The following is a 20,720-nucleotide window of genomic DNA, read 5'->3' as shown; positions in this document are numbered from 1 at the left end:
ACTGATCCACTAATCTATTTCTTAGCCAATACCAAATGGTTTTGGTGACTGCTGCTTTATAATATAATTTTAGATCAGGTACAGCTAGGCCACCTTCATTTGATTTTTTTTTCATTAATTCCCTTGAGATTTTCGACTTTTTATTGTTCCATATGAATTTTGTTGTATTTTTTCTAGATCATTAAACTATTTTCTTGGAAGTCTGATTGGTATAGCACTAAATAAATAGATTAGTTTAGGGAGTATTGTCATCTTTATTATGTTCGCTCGGTCGATCCAAGAGCACTTAATATTTTTCCAATTATTTAAGTCTGACTTTATTTGTGTGGAGACTTTTTTATAATTTTACTCATATAATTCCTGACTTTCCTTTGGTAGATAGATTCCCAAATATTTTATGCTATCAACAGTTATTCTGAATGGCAATCTGGAATTATGCCCAAAAAATTATCAAATTGTGCATACCCTTTGATCCAGCAGTGTTTCTATTGGGCTTATATACCAAAGAAATACTAAAGAAGGGAAAGGGACCTGTATGTGCCAAAATGTTTGTAGCAGCCCTATTTGTAGTGGCTAGAAACTGGAAAATGAATGGATGCCCATCAATTGGAGAATGGCTGGTAAATTGTGGTATATGAATGTTATGGAATATTATTGTTCTGTAAGAAATGACCAGCAGGATGAATACAGAGAGGACTGGCGAGACTTACATGAACTGATGCTAAGTGAAATGAGCAGAACCAGGAGATCATTATACACTTCGACAACGATATTGTATGAGGACATATTTTGATGGAAGTGGATTTCTTTGACAAAGAGACCTGAGTTTCAATTGATAAATGACGGACAAAAGCAGCTACACCCAAAGAAAGAACACTGGGAAACGAATGTGAACTATCTGCATTTTTGTTTTTCTTCCCGGGTTATTTATACCTTCTGAATCCAATTCTCCCTATGCAACAAGAGAACTGTTCGGTTCGGCAAACATATATTGTATCTAGGATATACTGCAACATATCCAACATATAAAGGACTGCTTGCCATCTAGGGGAGGGGGTAGAGGGAGGGAAGGGGAAAAAATTGGAACAGAAACGAGTGCAAAGGATAATGTTGTAAAAAAAAAAAATTACTTTGGCATGGATTCTGTCAATATAAAGTAATTATTAAATAAAAATTTAAAAAATAATAATAATTTTAGCTTTTTATTGATAGAATATATGCCTGGGTAATTTTTCAACATTGTCCCTGGCAATCACTTCTGTTCCAACTTTTTCCTTCCCTCCCTCCACCCCTCCCCTAGATGGCAGGCAGTCTCATATATGTTAAACATGTTAAAATATATCACTGGAGAGATTTCACTTCAAGAAGATAAGATTTTAAGTGCTCTCTAAAAGAAGAATAAGACTTGTTCTTTTTGGCCCTAAAATGAACCTAGTATCAGTGGAGATTATAGGAACGACAGTATATTTCAGTATCATTAGAAAAGAGCTATCTAACCCTTAAAGATGGCCCAGAACAGTGAGTTCTCATTTAATGGAAGTCTTAAACACTAGGGTTGAAGAAACTAGGGTTGAGCTAAGCAGAATATAAAGAAAGAAATAGCACATGCTCACCCTGGAATGTGGCCCACACAACATAAGTTTATGTTTTAAAGTACTTGTCAGCCAGATTACAAATTTAGGTGAAAGCAGCTAATTGGTTGTGATCGTCCCCCTTTCTTTGAAGTCTCTGAATATCTAGGGGTGTCTGATATTTACCAGCTGTGAGGAGGAGGAATCTGATGGCCTTTCCTCTGAGAAGGGAAAGGGATTAACAAAAGTGGGCCAAGTAGGAAAGTGTAAGCAATAAACAAATGAATTGTGTAACATTTATTAAGTATTAATCTCTTACTGGGTGGGAGGATCCTACACTATCAAATGACCTGAAGGAATGACTAGGTTTTTTTTTAAGTAAACAGCCTTTTCGCTCTCTCCCTTGTTATATTTCGTGGAGAAGTATAGTGAGTATAACTCAGATGGAACTGGAAAGGAATTATCTGAAAGTCTCACAGTTCTGTTTTGGAGTTTCCTTTTTTTTTCCTGCCATACAACATTTGGATATATCTGAAAGATGAAGTCAGCTCCCTTTGCAGATGCCAGTGCTAACTATCTAGAATCTAGGTGCTTCCTACTGTCTTTTACTTTCACTCCATCATTAGCATTAGCAGCATTGTGGGAATCCCATGTATTATTACAGCCTTTCTTAGTTATTTATCCATTATGCTGCAGAGGGTCCATTCACAACATTATAAGCAATTTTTAAGATCAGTCTTTTGTTTTTCCTTTGTATAAAAGCAAAAGTTGTATTATTGAAAACCTGAGTTTAGATCCTAGATCTGTTATTTATTTTCTATCCGTGGTTCTTAACCTAAGATTCCAAGAAATATATGAATAGATTTCTGGAGGTCTATTTCAATATAATTTGTTTCCTTTGTAACATTACATTTCTTATTTTATGCCATATCTTTTATATCACTATTCTGATATGATTGCTCTGATCTTGGGCAAATAATTTTCCTTTGTTTCAAATGAGATAATATTTGTAAAGCACTTAGTACAGTGCCTAGCATATAATAGGTACTATGTAAATGTTACATATTGTTATGATAGTTATCATTTCAGTTTACTGCTCTGTGAAGTGAAAGAGTTAGATGAGATGATTCCTAAGGGTCCTTCCATCTCTGAATCCTGTGATCTGCTGTGGGCCAGACTTCTGATATCTTTATTTTGCTGGACCTGAAATTTCATTAGTATAGGGAGCCTTCCCTGAAAGAACAACTCCAGGACCCCTGATAAAACCATCTACTTTTTGTAGCATTAGAGATTTTCCTGGGAGCACTCCAAGATTAAAAAATTTGTCAGATCACTACATTGTGATCTCTCAGAAATAGGATTTGAATCTTTGTCTTCCTGGCTTGGGGTCAACTCTATAGCCTCCAGGCCAGGCTGCAGCTGAGGTCCTTTTGTGGGCCTCAGTTTCCCTAATTGTAAATCAAGGATATTCGACAGTGTTAAACTTATGATCCTGTGATTAATCATGGGGGTGATCTGCTAGCATTAGATCTGTTGAATGGAAAGAGCTGGTGAACATTGAGTCACAGTTATTTTCTTGATTTTATAATTGGTCTTCCTATTTTAGGAATAGCTATATGATAGAGACCTGATAATCTTGTTTGCCTTTGCCCACTTTTCTTGTTTCTCCCTTCCTACTCTTTCTTCTCTCCCACATCTAGAGCCGTTGAAGACACCCCACTTGCGTGGGTTTGAGTGTGGACTGAAATAGATTAAAATTTACTTGGGAAATATTTAATAAAATAAATGGAAATGCAATAGAACACAAGTAATATTTAACATATGGTTCTTCTAAATCAATATACATCTGCAGGTTGTATTTCTATTTGAGTTTAACACCACTGGTCAGGATTACTAATTCTCTTCCAACCTCCAGCTATAAGTTGTACCTTTATAAAAACATTTTTTTGCTTTATCCCTTTGTGTGACATCATGCATGATACTTATTTACACAAATATTTCACACCTACCCCCTTGGAATCAGGGATTGTTGTTTTTCATCTTTGTGTTTCCCACCCTGAATTTAGTGTCCTATGTAGGTTAATTTGTAATTTCCTTGATGTGGGAACTCTTATATACAAAGATCATATCCCTTAGCAAATAAGTCTTAGTAACTAAGGACAGAGAGGTGAACATTTTTTACCGATGATCATCTTTTTAATAAGAGTCTAGTAAAGTGGGATTGAAAAACAGGTGGTTCAGATTTTAAATCTATAATTATGTATCCACTCTACTTTGCTGCTGTTTCTTGCACAGAGTAAGAGTGAAACAAATAATTGAAAAGTTCCCAAAAGACAATCTTATATGAGAAGAGAGCACAATGGGATTGGGACTAGGTAGATTGTGAAGAAAATCAATTAACATTAATTGCTTATTGCAAGTCAGGTACTTTGCTAAATGCTAGGGATTAAAAAAAAAGTCGGTCCTTTACTTCAAGGAGTTTACAATCTAATGGGAAAGACAACACTTAAACAAATATGTACAAAATAAGCTAAATACAGAAGGCAAAGGAGATAATTAGAGACAGAAGGCACTGAAACTAAAAGGGATTGGGGAAGGCATTTTATAGAAGATGGGATTTTAGTTGGAATTTAATGGAAACCAGAGGTCAGTAGTTGGAGCAGAAAAGGAAGAGCATTCCAGGTACAGGGGACAGCCAGAGAGAATTCCAAGAACTGGGAGATGGAGTGTCTTGTTCATGGAATAGCCAGGAGGGACCCTCTGGAGAAGTTTTTTAATTATCAGTAAGTGGGAAAACATATTAGAAACTGCCAAAATAACTGCATCCTTATCCCAATTCTGTAGGACCTGTCAAGGGATCAATGTATTCAGCAATAAGTGATCTTTATGATTTTATCTCATTCCAGAGGCTTCCATGTAAGATTGTCTTTTGAGAACTTTTCAGGTTACACTGAGCAGTGAAAGATACTTTTTAAGGAGGTAAAGGACATTCCCGACAATCTCAGAACTAGTGTCTCTAGACAATTGGTGAGACAACCTGTTTGTTTTTGTGAGTTTCTGATATCCCTTTGGTAGTATCTGAGTGTATAAAATCTAGTCCCACACATTCTTTTTAACAATGAACTCCAAAATATTCCCTTTCTCTAATATTATTATTATTGTTGTTATGTTGTTATATTGTTACAATCCTAGCTGTGCTTTACTAAGCCTACATATCTTATCTCTGTTTTCACAGTATCTTATGTATCCTAGTTCTCTGCAATCACTCTTAATCAGGCAATCTTAATCAGGTTCATCTCTTTTAATCTAGTATGGATTGTAATATTCTTCTCTAAAATGTAATATTCTCTGGGAGCAGGTTTCTTGGAGGGCTTCTGGGAGCAGCCTTCCTTTCAGTTCAGTAATCTCTCCAAATGCAGCCAGGGATTAAAGTCCAAATCCTTTATCGTTTCCTTCAAAGTCTTGTCTCCTTCACTTGGGGCTTGGCTAGTTTTTCTGGAGTCTATCTCTCTCTTTGGTCCTGAGAGGCCTGCCTTCTCTAGCTTCTGAATATCCTGGACTGAATCCTGGCTGAGGCTCCGAGAGCTAGTGGGCTTGTCCTTTCTGGCCCTGACAGCTTCTCCTTATATGTTCCACACTGAGTATACATCAATCATTATATCAGTAGGAAACCATTATTTGTTGTAGGATTAAACCAATGCTAAACTAGATTTAATCACTGTCTCTTCAATTCCACTTACTTAGCACCTTGTAAGAATCCTAACAATGGATCTTTTTTCTTGTGCTTTGACTCCTATGGTATGCTACCCAGTACATTGGGGAAAGTGCTGGGTTTGGAGTCAGAGCACTGAGGCTTAAATCCTGACCATTGTAACCATCTGTGTGGCCTTGGACAGATCACAGCATTTCTGGGTTTTATTCCTCATGTATAAAATGAAGGGAGTGGACTAGATGACATCAGGATCCATCTTGATTCTAAATCTAGGATCCCATTTTCCTCTCTGATATTCCAAAATAATTTCCATATCAATGACCAGATAATCTTAATAATGACATTCTGGTTAAATCATTCACTCAAGTAACTAAGGAGCATTTATTAAGCTTCCATAATACCATAATGTACCAGAAACTATACTAGACATTGAGAATACAAATATGGAAATGAATTAGTTCTTGCTCTCAAAAAGAATATTTTGCTAACATTGTGCTAAGGTGATAATTAACAAATTAGTAAATCCAGGAGTCTATGTGTGCCTGTATATGTATGTACACAGAGTGTAAAGGATGATAAATCCTCTCCTATATATTAGTTGTAATAGGTGTTACTTGACTTGAAAGGCAATTAGTAGCTTTACAAGTTGGTCAAAATAAAGAACAACATTCCAAGCATGGCAGTGGGGAAAGCTTAGGCAAAGAAAAGGAAGCAGATGATGGAATGGTAGGTTCTAGAGAAACAGGAAGTCCATTCCTTTGGAAGAACTTATATTTTATCTTAAGAGCCTGGGAGGAGGGAGTGCCACTGATATTTCTTGAGTTTAAGAATGACATGATTATTAGAACTGTACTAATAATAGAGGTTAAAAAACCTTCAGGAACTTCCCTCTGCCAACTGAGTCAAAAATAAAATGCTGACATTCAAACCCTCTGTAGTTTGGTTCTAGTCTACGTGACTAGCTTCATCTTTTACTATTTTTTTCACTCCTTCTATGATCTACTCAATGAAAAAAACATATATTAAGTGCTTGCTGTGTGCCTGTTTTGAGTCTGACCTTGTGCTTTCATCACATAATTGATCCTTAGGCTTGAAATGAACTCCCATCCTACATCCTATTTCCCTTTGTTTCTTTCTTTCTTTTTTTTTTAATTTTAAATTTTATTTTATTTAATAATAACTTTGTATTGACAGAATCCATGCTAGGATAATTTTTTTACAACATTATCCCTTGCACTCGCTTATGTTTCGTTTTTTTCCCCTCCCTCCCTCCACCCCCCCCCCCCAAGATGGCAAGCAGTCCTATATATGTTAAATATGTTGCAGTATATCCTAGATACAATACATATTTGCAGAACCGAACAGTTCTCCCGCTGCACAGGGAGAATTGGATTCAGAAGATAAAAATAACTCGGGAAGAAAATCAAAAATGCAAATAGTTCACATTCATTTCCCAGTGTTCCTTCTTTGGGTGTAGCTGTTTCTGTCCATCATTTATCCATTGAAACTGAGTTAGGTCTCTTTGTCAATGAAATCCACTTCCATCAGAATACATCCTCATACAATATCGTTGTCGAAGTGTATAATGATCTCCTGGTTCTGCTCATCTCACTTAGCATCAGTCCATGTAGGTCTCTCCAAGCCTCTCTGTATTCATCCTGCTGGTCATTCCTTACAGAGCAATAATATTCCATAACATTCATATACCACAATTTACCCAGCCATTCTCCAATTGATGGGCATCCATTCAATTTCCAGTTTCTAGCCACTACAAACAGGGCTGCTACAAGCATTTTGGCACATACAGGTCCCTTTCCCTTTTTTAGTATCTCTTTGGGGTATAAGCCCAATAGAAACACTGCTGGATCAAAGGGTATGCACAGTTTGATAACTTTTTGGGCATAATTCCAGATTGCTCTCCAGAATGACTGGATTCGTTCACAACTCCACCAACAATGCATCAGTGTCCCCGCTTTCCCGCATCCCCTCCAACATTCATCATTATTTTTTCCTGTCATCTTAGCCAATCTGACAGGTGTGTAGTGATATCTCAGAGTTGTCTTAATTTGCATTTCTCTGATCAACAGTGATTTGGAACACTCTTTCATGTGAGTGGTAATAGTTTCAATTTCTTCATCTGAAAATTGTCTGTTCATATCCTTTGACCATTTATCAATTGGAGAATGGCTTGATTTTTTATAAATTTGAGTCAGTTCTCTATATATTTTGGAAATGAGGCCTTTATCAGAACCTTTAATTGTAAAGATGTTTTCCCAGCTTGTTGCTTCCCTACTAATCTTGTTTGCATTCGTTCTGTTTGTACAAAGGCTTTTTAATTTGATATAATCAAAATTTTCTATTTTGTGATCAGTAATGGTCTCTAGTTCAACTTTGGTCACAAATTTCTTTCTCCTCCACAAGTCTGAGAGATAAACTATCCTATGTTCCTCTAATTTATTTATAATCTCGTTCTTTCCCTTTGTTTCTTGAAGAGCCAAATTAAGTATCACCTTCCTTACAAAATTTTAACCCTGCCCATCACTAGCAGCTGCTAAGTGGCTAGAATGCTGGACTTGGTATCAAGAAGACATCTTCTTGAGTTCAGTTCCAGCCTCATATATCTATTAGCATACACTTAACTAGCTTTGTGACCCTGGACAAATTATTTAACTCTGTTTGCCCCAATTTCCTCATCTGTAAAATGAACTGGAGAATGAACAGTATGTTTGTTTGCTAAGAAAATTGTAAATGGGATCGCAAAGAGATAGATCATGATTGAACAATTAGTACCATCCCACGAGTGAAAGTTATTTTCACCTTTTTTAAATTTCCCATACTACTTTTTTGAGCTTACTTTATACTTCCTTGTGTCAGTTATTTATTTACCTTTTCTGCTTATAGTATCCATGTAATAATAAATGTTTGTTGAGAATGAATGAAGATACTGAGGGGTTGGACAGGTTAATGACTTATCCAAAGTCATATAGCTAGCTACTAAAAGAACTGAAGCCTAGAAATTTTGACTCCCAATTAAGTGTTCTTTGTATCATGCTATACTGCCTTTTTCTTCAGCAACTTATATATAGTGGATATTTTACAAAGGATTACTATAAATTTCTAGTCCGTTACAAAGTTCTTCAAAAGTCTTTGGGTTTGACTCTGGTGAGAAAAGTAGCATGGTATTGTGGGAAAGAACATTGCATATGAAATTAGGAAACTTGAATCATAGTCAAGTGGACAAGTTCTTGTTGAGCTTCATTTTCCTAGTTCTTAAAATAGTAATAAGCCCAAAGTACAAATTATCCAAATTAACAGGATGAGAAATAAGAATACTCCAAAAAAACCCATATTTTTTGGAAAAAGACATTGAATAATCCATAAATTAACTCCCTGAGTGAGGAAAAAACCCAAGTCTAGATCTGTTTCCAAGCAAACTATCAGATAGTTAAAGAACGATTAATTCTAATATAAACTATTTTTTAAAATGGTAAAGGAAACATACCAAATTTCTCCTGTGACATAAATATGATCTTTACAGCTAAATCAAGGAAAGTCAAAACAGAGGAAACTATGGACCAATTCCTGTAATGAATATTAAGACCAAATTTTTAAACAAATACTAGTAGGGAATTTACAGCAATTTATCACTGATCAAATGTTATGAGCAGGCTGAATTTTTACTAGGAATGCAGGAATAATTCAATATTGGGTAAACTATAAACAAAAAGTACAGCATTAGCAACGAAACAATCAAATCACATGATTATTTCCGTAAATGCAAAAAACCCACTTGTTTCTTTTAAAAACATACAAGAATCTAACCATTATGGAGAGCAATTTAGAACTCTGCTTAAAAAGTTAATCAAACTGTACATACCCTTTGAATCAGCAATGTCTTCTACTGGGCCTGTATCCCAAAGAGATCTTAAAGGAGGGAAAGGGACCCACATATGCAAAAATGTTTGTGGCAGCCCTTTTTGTAGTGGCTAGAAACTGGAAATTGAAAATGGCTGAATAAGTTGTGGTCTATGAATGTTATGGAATATTATTATTCTGTAAGAAACAACAGGCAGGATGATTTCAGAGAGGCCTGGAGAGACTTATATGAACTGATAAGTGAAATGAGCAGGGCCAGGAGGTCATTATACACTTTAACAACAATGCTATATGATGATCAATTCTGATGGACATAGCTCTCTTCAACAATTAATTAATTCAGACCAGTTCCAATTGTTCAGTAATGAAAAGAGTCATCTACACCCAATGAGAGGACTGTCGGAACTGAATGTGGATCACAACATAGAATTTCCACTCCTTCTGTTATGGTTTGCTTGGGTTTTATTTTCCTTCTCAGGGTTTTTTTTTTTTCTTTCTAGAACTGATTTTTCTTGTGCAGCAAGATAAACTGTACAGATATGTATACATACATTGGATTTAACACATATTTTAACTTGTATTGGAATACCTGCCATCTAGAGGAAGGGATGGGGGAAGAAGGGGAAAATTTGCAACAGAAGGTTTTGCCAGTGTTGAAAAATTACTCGTGCATATGTTTTGTAAATAAAAAGCTATAATTAAAAATAAATAAAACATGCACACAAGCACATGTATGCGTGCACATGCATACACACACAAAAACATAAATTGAACTTTCCTTAAAATAAGTCTTACGTATCTGAAACCAAGAGTAATCATTATCTGTAATATAGGGATAAGCTATCATTAGTAAGATCAAGACTGTAGCAGGAATGTACATTATCACTTTTATTATTCAATATTATGTTAGAAATGCTAACAATAGTAATGTCAAGGAGAAGAAATTGAGTAAATAGGAAATAAGGAAACAAACCCATCACTTTTTGCTGATGATATGATGGTTTCCTTAGAGAACCTAGAGAGTCAACTGAAAAACTAATCAAAATAACAAATATAGCTAAATTGCAGGATAGCAAATAAACCCACACAAATTATCATCATTTCTTTATATTACTAAAGTTCCATTTAAAATAACTACAGACCATATGAAATATTTGATTCTGTCTACCAGGAAATACACAACAAACATATAAACACAATTATAAAATACTCTTCACAAATACAGATTTTGATTATCTGGAGAAATATTAATTACTCGTGAGTAGGCCAAGCTAATACAATAAAAATGACAATGCTACCTAAATTAATTTTCTTGTTTAGTTTTATGCCAATTAAACTATCAAAGACTTACTTTTTATAGACCTAGAAAAAAATAACAAAATTCATTAGAGGAATAAAAGCTTAAGAATATCAAGGAAACCAATGAAAAATAAGATTGGGGGGAGGGAGGGAAAGAAAGAGGAGAGGGGGAAGGGGAAAGAAGGGAGAGAGGACGAAGACGATGAGAAGGGGACACTAGCAATACCAGATCTTAAAATATACTACCAATTATATTTGTACTGACTGAGAAACAGAAAAGTTTCAGTAGAATAAATTAAGTATACACCTATTAAGTATCCTGTATGCAACATACAGACGCAAATGGATCTGAGCATTTGACAAAATTTCAACTGACAACTCACCTAAGCACTGACTAATATTTCACATTGTATATGAAGATAAACTAAAATGGGTACATGATTTAGACATAAAAGGTGTTATCATAAAGTTGTAGAACATGAATAAAATTAACTGTCAGATTTACAGAAAGGGGAAGAGTTCATGACTAAATAAGAGATAGAGGTTCACAAAAGGTGATAATTTTGGATTATACAAAAAAAATAATTTTGATTACCCCAAATTTTAAAAAAATTATACAAATTAAATTACTACAGCTAAAATGAGAAGAAAAGAAGAAAAATTGGGAGGAAATCTTTGTAAGTTTCTTTGTTCTCATATTTAAAATATATAGGGAACAGTTAAATTTATAAGCGCCATTCCCTAATTAATCACAGTATATGAAATAGGTCAAAAGATATGAATGGAAAGTTTCTGAGGAAAAATTCTAAACTATCAATAGCCATATGAAAAAAATTTCTACATCACTACTAGTGATAGTAGAGAAATGCACATTAAAACAATTTTGATACTGTAGAGGGCCCAAGCGTACTTGAAACAAATAATCTTACAACAAGGTGTTAGCTCAATGGAATTGAGATAATGATTCTCTAGTTTACATGTACTTAGTATTTAGTATAATTCTACAAGATTGACACCTATCATGATATACTTATAATAGAGTATATAAGAACTAAGAGATCTAGAAGGGGTGGAGATAGAGGATTGGAGGCTGGACTCAAGCTCTCAGACTCAGACATAGACTCCAGAACACTCGAGGACAGACTTGAACACAAAGACCCTCGTGGTGGCTGTCCTGTCTCCTTCACTTCTCCACTAAGACCAAGAGGATCTGAAGATCCTCTAGAAAGCTAGCCTGGCCCCAGACAAAGGAGACAGACTATGAAGAAGATAATGAAGACTTTGGACTTTATTCCTCGTGGTGATTATTCTGCTGAAACAAAGGCCCATTCAGAGGACCTCTAGAGAGCTAGTCAGAACATTGCATGATATTACTTCACAGCTATCAGGTTGATGAAAATGGCAAATACTGGAGGAGAGAGGTGTGGGAAACTAATGCATTGTTGGTAGAGCTTCAAACTGTTACAACCATTCTGGAAAGCATTTGGGAACTACTGCCAAAAAACTGTTAACTTGTTTATTTAACTTTTGACAAAGTAGTATTGATGCTAGATATATACCTTGGAGAAATCAAAGAAAAGAGAAAAGACCTACATGTTCAAAAATATTTTATGACAGCTCTTTTTTGTGGTAGCAAAGAATTTGAAACTGAGATGTTGTCTATTAATTGGAGAATGACTGAATAAGTTATGATATACGAATGTTAAGGAATACTGTTGTGCTTTAAGATATGAAAGGAATGTTTTCAAGAAAAAAAAATCTGGAAATACCTTTATGAACTGATGCAAAGTGAAGTGGACAGAATCAGGAGAACAGCTCATATAGTAAAAGCAGTAGTGTACAATAAGCAACTTTTTTTTTCTTTTCTTTTCTTTTTTTTTTTCCATTGAGGCAATTGGGGTTAAGTGACTTGCCCAGGATTACACAGCTAGGAAGTGTTAAGTGTCTGAGGCCAGATTTGAACTCCACTGCGCCACCTAACTGCCCCAAGATAAGCAATTTTTAAAAAGTCTTAGTTAACTTCAGTGTTCAGTCCAATGACCAGCCATGATTCCAACTCATGATGAAACATGCTATCCACCTGTAATTAGAGAACTGATATATCAGAATGAAAGTTTGAATCATATTTTCTTGCCTTTTCTTTCCTTTTGGGGTGGTGGCATGAGCAGGGCAAAGCTAATACTGAAATTTGTTTTGCTTGCTATACATAATTATAATGGGTTTTGTTTTTCTTGGCTTTTTACTGGGTAGAGGAGTGGAGAATTTGGAACGGAAAATAAAGTTGAATTTAAAAAGAAAATTGAAGTAATCATTTGGACTACTGATAGATATTGTGAGGATCAAAGATAATGGAAAACTTAAAATATTGTACAAATGTAAGCCATTATTAGGTACATAATCAAGTATTGGATCAGTTGTGAATGAATGAAAAAAGCATATATTAAGTGCTTGCTGTGTGGTAGGCACTGGAGATAGAAAAACAAAGACCGTCCTTCACTTTAAGGATTTTTTTTTTTTAATTTGTTTCAGCCTTAAGAACTTTATATTTGATTAGGGGAGGACATTTCTCGTATATTTAGAAGAGTGGGGTCCAGAAAAAGATGTTTGGATAAGGAAGTCACAAGGATTGGTGAATGGAATTTTGTGGTGATTGGGGATTTGGCTTTAACCTTTCCAGAAAGGGTAGCATTGATTTGATTACTGTTCCCATAACTGGTGGTGAAAGTTGCTAAGTGGGGAGCAGCATGGCATGGAGGTAACCAGAGAGCACTAATGTGATGCATCTATATTGTCTAATTATACAGAACTCTGACCAGTTAGGAATGTAGGACCCAACAGTAGGAACTAGAGCACCAACTTGGGGTGTGAGGTAGAAGCCATGAAGATGGTTTCCGAATGTTTGATTTTTGCAAAGCACTAAGTATTTATGTAACTTAAGGGTCGTTGGAGGTTGAAATAAAGGACTCTAGGTGTGGTTTATGAATTTGGCTACTTTTTACCAGATTATGATATTCCAATTCATATCTTATTCTGCTAATCAGAAAAATTCCAGTGTCACAATTTGGAGCAAACTTTTTATTTGAATGGCGTTTATCTCTGAGGAGAAGCTCCAAGATCAATATTGATGTTCTCATAATCTGTTTAACTGTCATACAGAGACTTCCAGGCCAGTACTCGTAGCTTCCACCACCTCCCTGAGCTTAAGGGACTTTGTATCGGTCAAGTAGAAACTAGTCCATAATATCTACTCTATTTTCCCTTTGTTGTTAGACCAGTCCAGAGAAGGCATGTATGGCACTGAACATACCCAGTCTGAGGAAGATGGGGAATGGCAGCACTCTACTTCAACTACCTCATCTCAGAGCAAAAGGGCAGAGCGTCTTGGTCAGAACCAGCGCAAGAACCTGACCTCTGAGGACACCAAAAAAAAGAGGGCTCAGAAACCTTCCCATATGAGGAGGAACATAAGGTGCGTTATCTAAGATAGGATAGAGAGAGTTATATAATAAATGTCATCTGTTTATTGCTTCCCCCCAATCCCTTCCCTATTGCATTACATAGCAAATTCATTTCTGTGACTGATATTGCTTAGTAATATTAATATTGGGCTTATTAATGAAGCAGGTATCTCTCAGACTGCTGAAAGAGAAACTTATAGACAGTATTTTCAATCTGGATCTTAATTCATCCTAAGACATGTGTTCAATTCTTGGGCCTTAATTGCCAAAAGATTCTAATGTGATAGGAATTTATCTTAATCATAGCAGGGGAATATGGGCATATCCTTATTAACAAAAGCCTAATATGAAGCAACAGAGAATAGGTGAAAAATGTCTAGGATGTGAATTTCTTCTCATGTATCTTGATTTCCTTTTTTAAAGAGGTAAGAGAGCAGACAAGGAAATTAACTTTCTAGTTACCAAATGACATGAGAAAACACATAGCCTAGATATGTCAGTAACTCAAGAATTTAATTTTATTGATGAGGTAGTCTCCTCAACTCAGACAATAAGTCCTCTATAAAATTTGGTTTCTGAAGATGGCTATCTCTGAAAAATGTATCACCTGTGTATCCTTTTAGTGACTTTTCCAGACTTAGCTAGGCTGATCCTTGGGTAACAAACATACAGATCATTACTAGCCCTGTGCTTAAAGCCTTTAAAACATTAGCAGGTCCTGCCAGAATTTACACTGGGATGACTTGATCTTTTAGGATTTTGTGTTACTCATGGCCAAGCAGTGTCTTGGGCTTTAATGATGGATGGAAACCAGTGCAATTTTTCTGCTTAGCACTTAAAAAGAATTCTAGAACTCTGAGAGGTTCCCTCATCCTATTAGACACCTTCACTTCTGTGTTCAAAATGATACCCTTGATCATATGAAGTATTTCTGAGACTTATCTGCCTATCTGCTGAGGCTTATCAAGGTGTAGGCTTCTCTTGTAATTAAATAATATGAAATGTATAGTGATTCAAGGATTTCCCCAATATTACATTACCAAGTTCCATTCCTTAGCCTACTAATAACAAGCAGGGAATATACACACTGTCTTCAAAATATACAATAAATATGATAATCTTTTCTTTTCCTTATTTTTCATTTACATCCACAGTATCCTTTTCCACTTTGGGTTTTGCCATAAAGTTGTTTTAGTTGAATTTACTAGTATAACTAAAATTATTTCTCTTATTTATTTGAATGCTTAGAAAGCTGCTACGGGAGGATCAATTGGAGGCAGTCACCAAAGCAGCTCAACAGGAAGAACTGGAGAGAAGAAAACGGCTGGAACAGCAAAGGAAGGACTATCCTGCCCCGATCCCTACTGTACCACTAGAGTACCTCCCAGGTAAAAAGAGATGGCATGATGTTAACTATGTCTAAATCAGGAGTTGTTAACTTTTTTGTGTGTCATGGACACTTTGGCAAGCTAGTGAAGTCTAAGGGACCCTTCCCAGAATAATATTTTTAAGTGTTTAAAATAAAATACATAGACTTATAAAGGGAAGTCAGTTATAGTGAAATACATTTATGAAAGTATTCGTTAAAAACCAAGTTAGGAATGCTTGGTCCAAACTCATAATTTTAAGGCATTAAATCCTACCCTCACTGGCCCCTTTTTAAAAGAGGTATCTACTTCTCTAACGGTAGAGATCTAAGCAAAGCCTATGTCCTTTGTGGTTTATAGGATAGGGATAAGAAAAGACAGACAGATAGATCATATATTAAATACATACTATGTGCCAGACACTGTACTTTCTAAGTATAAGTGAACAAATCAGTTTCTGCTTTTAAGAAATTTATATTCTATTGGGGGAAGATGACAACCATAAAAGTGTATTGAAAAAAGGGGGAAAGGGAGTGTGAAAGAAGGGGGAAGATGGATTACTTGGGCAGAAGCTGTGTTTGGAGAATGCCAGGAAGAGGTCCAGAAAATCAGAGGGAAAGGAATTGTATGTATTTAACAATAGTTTAAAGAAAAGTGTTCAAATGTAGTGGAGACTTTGAGGCATTTTATGATTAATCAACATTTTTGAAATAATTATTTGGATTTGCAACCTTTAAAATGACAAATTAGATGGCACAGTGGATAGAGTACTAGGCCTGGAGTTGGGGAGAACTGAATTCAAATCCAGCCTCAAATACGTCCTAGCTGTATGACTCTGGGCAAATCATTTAATTCTGTTTGCATCAGTGTCCTCATCTATAAAATAAACTGGAGAAGAAAATGGCAAATCATTTTTGTATCTTTTCTAAGAAAACCCCAAATGGGGTCACAGTCAGATGTAACTCAAACGACTGAATAAAACCTTTAAAACAGCCAGAAAGACACTTTGAAATGTATCTTCCAAATTGAAATTTTCCTCACCTTTCCCTCTATAGTTTTGGGTCTGAAGATCTTGCTTTCACATGAATATTATTACCACTTCTCCTGGGAAGTTGAATATCATCAACAATCAAGAACTTCTTCAGAGATAGAGATTTGAAATAGAGTGACAAGATCTGGTCCAGATATTGCCATTGGGTGATGAAAACATACTAATGTGATAACAATGGAACTAGTAAAAAGAGGCAAAAACAAGGGAATTGTGTCTCAGGGAAATCTATTTTAATCAACTGTATCTGACTTTCGTTCCTAACCATTGCTCTGTTTTTTCCATAGAGGAAATTGTTTTACGAGCAGGTGATACTTCCCAGCTCCCCCCTCAGGTCTTAGCTCAAGAAGTTATTTGTTTGGATAGCACCAGCAGTGGCAGTGAGGAGGAGACAAAGGGAATACTCCATGGCATTAAAGATGGTAAGAAGTATTTTGTTTCTCTTAGTCTCGACTTCCTGTGCTTTGTTAGCAACATATCTAAATTAATAAGGTTCCCAACCCTCCCACTTCCCACCATAGTTTGGGTCTGACTTTATACATTTCTCTTCTAACCTCTGATTGACATGTGAATTATATCATTGCTTCAACTTGAAGTAAGAGAAAGGAAAAATTAAAACTTACTGTTTTCAGGAATAACAGTAGATATAGAGCAAAGTTTCTACCCTATTGTGTTTTGGAAATGATCACTGAAATCCCTTTAAATCTTTCCTGGTATCTCAGAAGTGATCGAACTGAGTTCCGGAGAGGATGAGGCCCTTCAAATTGTGGACAGTAGTGATTCTGCCAATGAAGGGGATGGCGATGCCACAGAGGAGAGCAGTGGCTCCCATGTGAATGATGCCTTAAATCAGTCAGATGCTATGGGGCAGGTCATTGTCAACATCAACCATCCACCCAATGAGGAAAATATCTTCCTAGCTCCACAGTTGGCACGTGCAGTGAAACCTCATCAGGTATTGGAAATCTTGGGATCCTCTTCTCCTTTCCTTTCAAGGGCTTCTTATTAGTGTTGGCATTGCTCATTGCTTGTTTGTTGTTTTAATAAGTGGAGACTTTCTGAACACTTGGGAGTTGTATAGAAAATCTGGCTTTTGGTCCCTTATCTGCTGGTCTTCTAAAATTTCATCTGAGATTCATAAGATGAGAAGCCTCAGGAATAATTGAGGGAAAAGAGGGGTGGGGGAAATGCAGTATAATTGTGTTTTGACCGTTGACTCATTTTCTACTCTTACTGCTAAACAGATTTGAATGAAATTCCTACGAGGTGTAATACCCTGAATTTCCTGGGAAAATTAGTTAGGAAATTTGCTTTATCTTATTGATGATTCCTTCAAGTGATATGAATAGATCTTTAAAAATATTTAATGAGCCTACCGGTATAGGAAAGAGTAAACTTTTTCTGTATTTCTCCACTAGAAGCAGGAGTTAGAAGTTACAGGAAGATAGGTTTTGGTTAGATCACCTCTCAGTGATCCCAATGGATTAGTGAAGTATAATGTTACTGAAGGTATTGAGAATTGAGACTAGTAACTGAATTGATTATGCTAGGAATTCTTTAAAAAAGATTTCTCCTTTGGGTAGGAGGTTTGGAATCAATGACCTCAAGGGTCCCTTCCAAACTTAAATTTTTATATTCAGAATTATGGAACATGGAACAACACGGAAGTTCACTTAGTTCAACTTCCTTATTTCACAAATAAGAAAATTGAGGCCCAGAATTGTTAAATGATTAATATAGAATCACAAAGGGTAGTTAGTGCACAGCAGAGCTGGGGTCCAGCCAGATCATCTGGTTCCAGATTAAGTTCTTCAATCCTAGTACATCTTTAAGTGTGATTTAATAAGGAATGTTGTCCTCTCGCTAAGGTTGACTTTCTGGTGTTCTTCTCAAAGACCACTCCTCTCTGTAAATGGTTTTGATTATCAGCAATAATAATGTAACACTTTATGGTACCTACATTTTTTTCCTTTTGGTATTCTCACAGCAATCCTGAGGTGCTTAACAGAGCTATTATTATTCCCATTTTAGAGAAGAGAAAACTGAGATCCACAGAAGTCAGTGATGTGACAGTGTCACAGAACTCATAAATTTCTGGCCTAGAACTTCAGCTTTTGTCTCTCCCATTTGGCTTCTTAGCAAGGGTTTGCTTGAAAGGGATATGAAATGTTGATTACAGACACCAAGTGTCTGTTCTAATACTTACTGCCTTAACATTGTTTTCCCATTGTCCTGGAAAAAAAGAAAACTCCAAATTCCACAATTTGTCACTTATGTTGTTTGTCATTTCGTGTTCTTATGATTCCTTTCTTTCTTATGTTAGATTGGTGGAATCCGATTCCTGTATGACAATTTGGTGGAGTCCCTGGAGAGATTTAAAACCAGCAGTGGATTTGGCTGTATTCTGGCTCACAGCATGGGTTTAGGGAAAACTCTACAAGTGATCTCCTTCTTAGATGTCCTCTTCCGACATACAGAAGCCAAGACTGTCCTTGCTATTGTACCGGTAAGGACCCAGTAAAATCTAGTTTAACTCTACTATGTTTGGCATTGACTGTGTGCCAGCATCAGAATGAGTTCCTTCTAATCTGCTACCTTTCCCCAACACGTACAGAGCTTTGTACCTTGAATAAGCATGTATTTTAATTGCTTGTGTTGCACCTGAATGTGCTGATCTCTGAGTATAATTTAAAAAAAACACACCACAAACTTTAATATCTTTTCAACTGAACAGGCCTCTTTGGAAAAAGGACTGATTCTTCAAACACTTTCATTTTTTAGATACATATCATAGGGGCTATTAGTAAATACAAAACATATCAACATATCAAATATAATAAAGTCAGCCCTTCCCCCCTTCATTGTTTGTTTTACTTTTGACAGGTGAACACTCTTCAGAATTGGCTGGCAGAGTTCAACATGTGGCTGCCAGCCCCTGAAGCTCTACCCGCTGACTATAAACCTGAAGAGATTCAGCCACGCTACTTTAAAGTCCACATTCTGAATGATGAGCACAAGTAGGTCTCTTAATTTTTTTACCTAACTTTCCTTTCATTTTATTTATTTTCTCAACATACTTTTATTTTAAATTCAGTTCAACCAGCATTCAGATACTACAAGTCTCAAAACTTCTCTTGAGACTCTGATGTTCAACAGTGTTTTGTTTGCATATGTTCCAGCCTCCCTAATTTCCTTTTGTTTCTTTTGTATATTAGCCACTCTATTTTAATTAAACCTTTTTATTTTTCAAAACATATGCATAGATAATTCTGTAACATTAGCCCTTGCAAAACCTTGTGTTCCAGTTTTTCCTCCCCTTCTCTCATGTCTTTCCCCTAGATGGCAAGTAATGTCCAATATGTTAAATCCAATATATGCATACATATTTATACAATTATCTTTGCTGTACAAGAAAAATCAAATCAAACCAAAAAAGAAAATGATGAAGAAAATAAAACGCAAGCAAACAATAACAAAAAGAGTAAGATTCCTATGTTGTGAGCCATACTCAGTTCCCACAGTCTTCTCTCTGGGTGAAGATGGCTCTTTTGATCACAAGACTATTGGAACTGGTCTGAATCATCTCATTGTTGAGAAGAGTCATGTTCATCAGGCTTGATCATCTTATAATCTTGTTGTTGCTGTGTATAATAATCTCCTGGTTCTGCTCATTTCATTTAGCATCAATTCATGTAAGTCTCTCCAGGTCTCTTTGAAATCATCCTCTGGTCCTTTCTTACAGAACAATAATATTCCATTACATTCATATACTATAACTTGTTCAGCCATTCTCCAACTGAGGGGCATCCACTCAGTTTCTAGTTTCTTGCCACTACAACAAGGGCTGCCACAAACATTTTTGTGCATGTGGGTCCCTTTCCCTTCTACAAGATCTCTTTAGGATACAAACCCAGTAGAAACACTGCTGGATCAAAGGATATACAGTCTGATAACTCTTTGGGCATAGTGCCAAATTGCTCTCCAGAATGGCTGAATCAGTTCACAGCTCCACCAACAATGTATCAGTGTCCCAGTTTTCCCCAACATTCATCCTTGTCTTTTCCTGTCATCTTAGCCAATCTGAGAGGTATGTAGTTTCAATTTCTTTATCTGAAAATTGTCTGGTCATATCCTTTGATCATTTATCAATTGGAGAATTAGCCATTCTATTCTTAAAATTAATTATTCTACCCCAGGTTTCTTGGTTAAAAAAAAAAAACCAAAAACTTATATAACTGTAGGCTCTCTTTGCTGGTGCCTCTTTTGGTACTTATGCTTTAAATGTTTTCCATTTGTCACCTGCCTTCTCCAATCTGGTCTCCACATAGCTTGCAAAGTAATATTCCTCAAGCATAGGTATTGTCTTTCCTACTCAGTAAGGTTTAAAAA

General features: G+C 35.9%; 1 protein-coding gene across 2 annotated transcripts in view; it reads left to right on the top strand.

Moving 5' to 3' along the window:
- Positions 1-20,720, top strand: part of RAD54L2 (RAD54 like 2) — a 90,819-nt gene that overhangs the window by 35,446 nt on the left and 34,653 nt on the right. For both annotated transcript variants that reach the window (XM_051985649.1, XM_051985644.1), the window contains exons 2-7: positions 13,729-13,927; positions 15,165-15,304; positions 16,619-16,753; positions 17,054-17,286; positions 18,655-18,837; positions 19,215-19,348. In XM_051985649.1, the coding sequence (XP_051841609.1) occupies positions 13,729-13,927; positions 15,165-15,304; positions 16,619-16,753; positions 17,054-17,286; positions 18,655-18,837; positions 19,215-19,348 (1,024 nt within the window). The remainder of the gene's footprint in view (positions 1-13,728; positions 13,928-15,164; positions 15,305-16,618; positions 16,754-17,053; positions 17,287-18,654; positions 18,838-19,214; positions 19,349-20,720) is intronic.

Source organism: Antechinus flavipes, chromosome 1 (assembly GCF_016432865.1).
Source record: "Antechinus flavipes isolate AdamAnt ecotype Samford, QLD, Australia chromosome 1, AdamAnt_v2, whole genome shotgun sequence".
Taxonomy (NCBI): Eukaryota; Metazoa; Chordata; class Mammalia; order Dasyuromorphia; family Dasyuridae; genus Antechinus; species Antechinus flavipes.
Note: the sequence above shows the minus strand (reverse complement) of the source record. Positions and strands in the feature narration are given on the sequence as shown.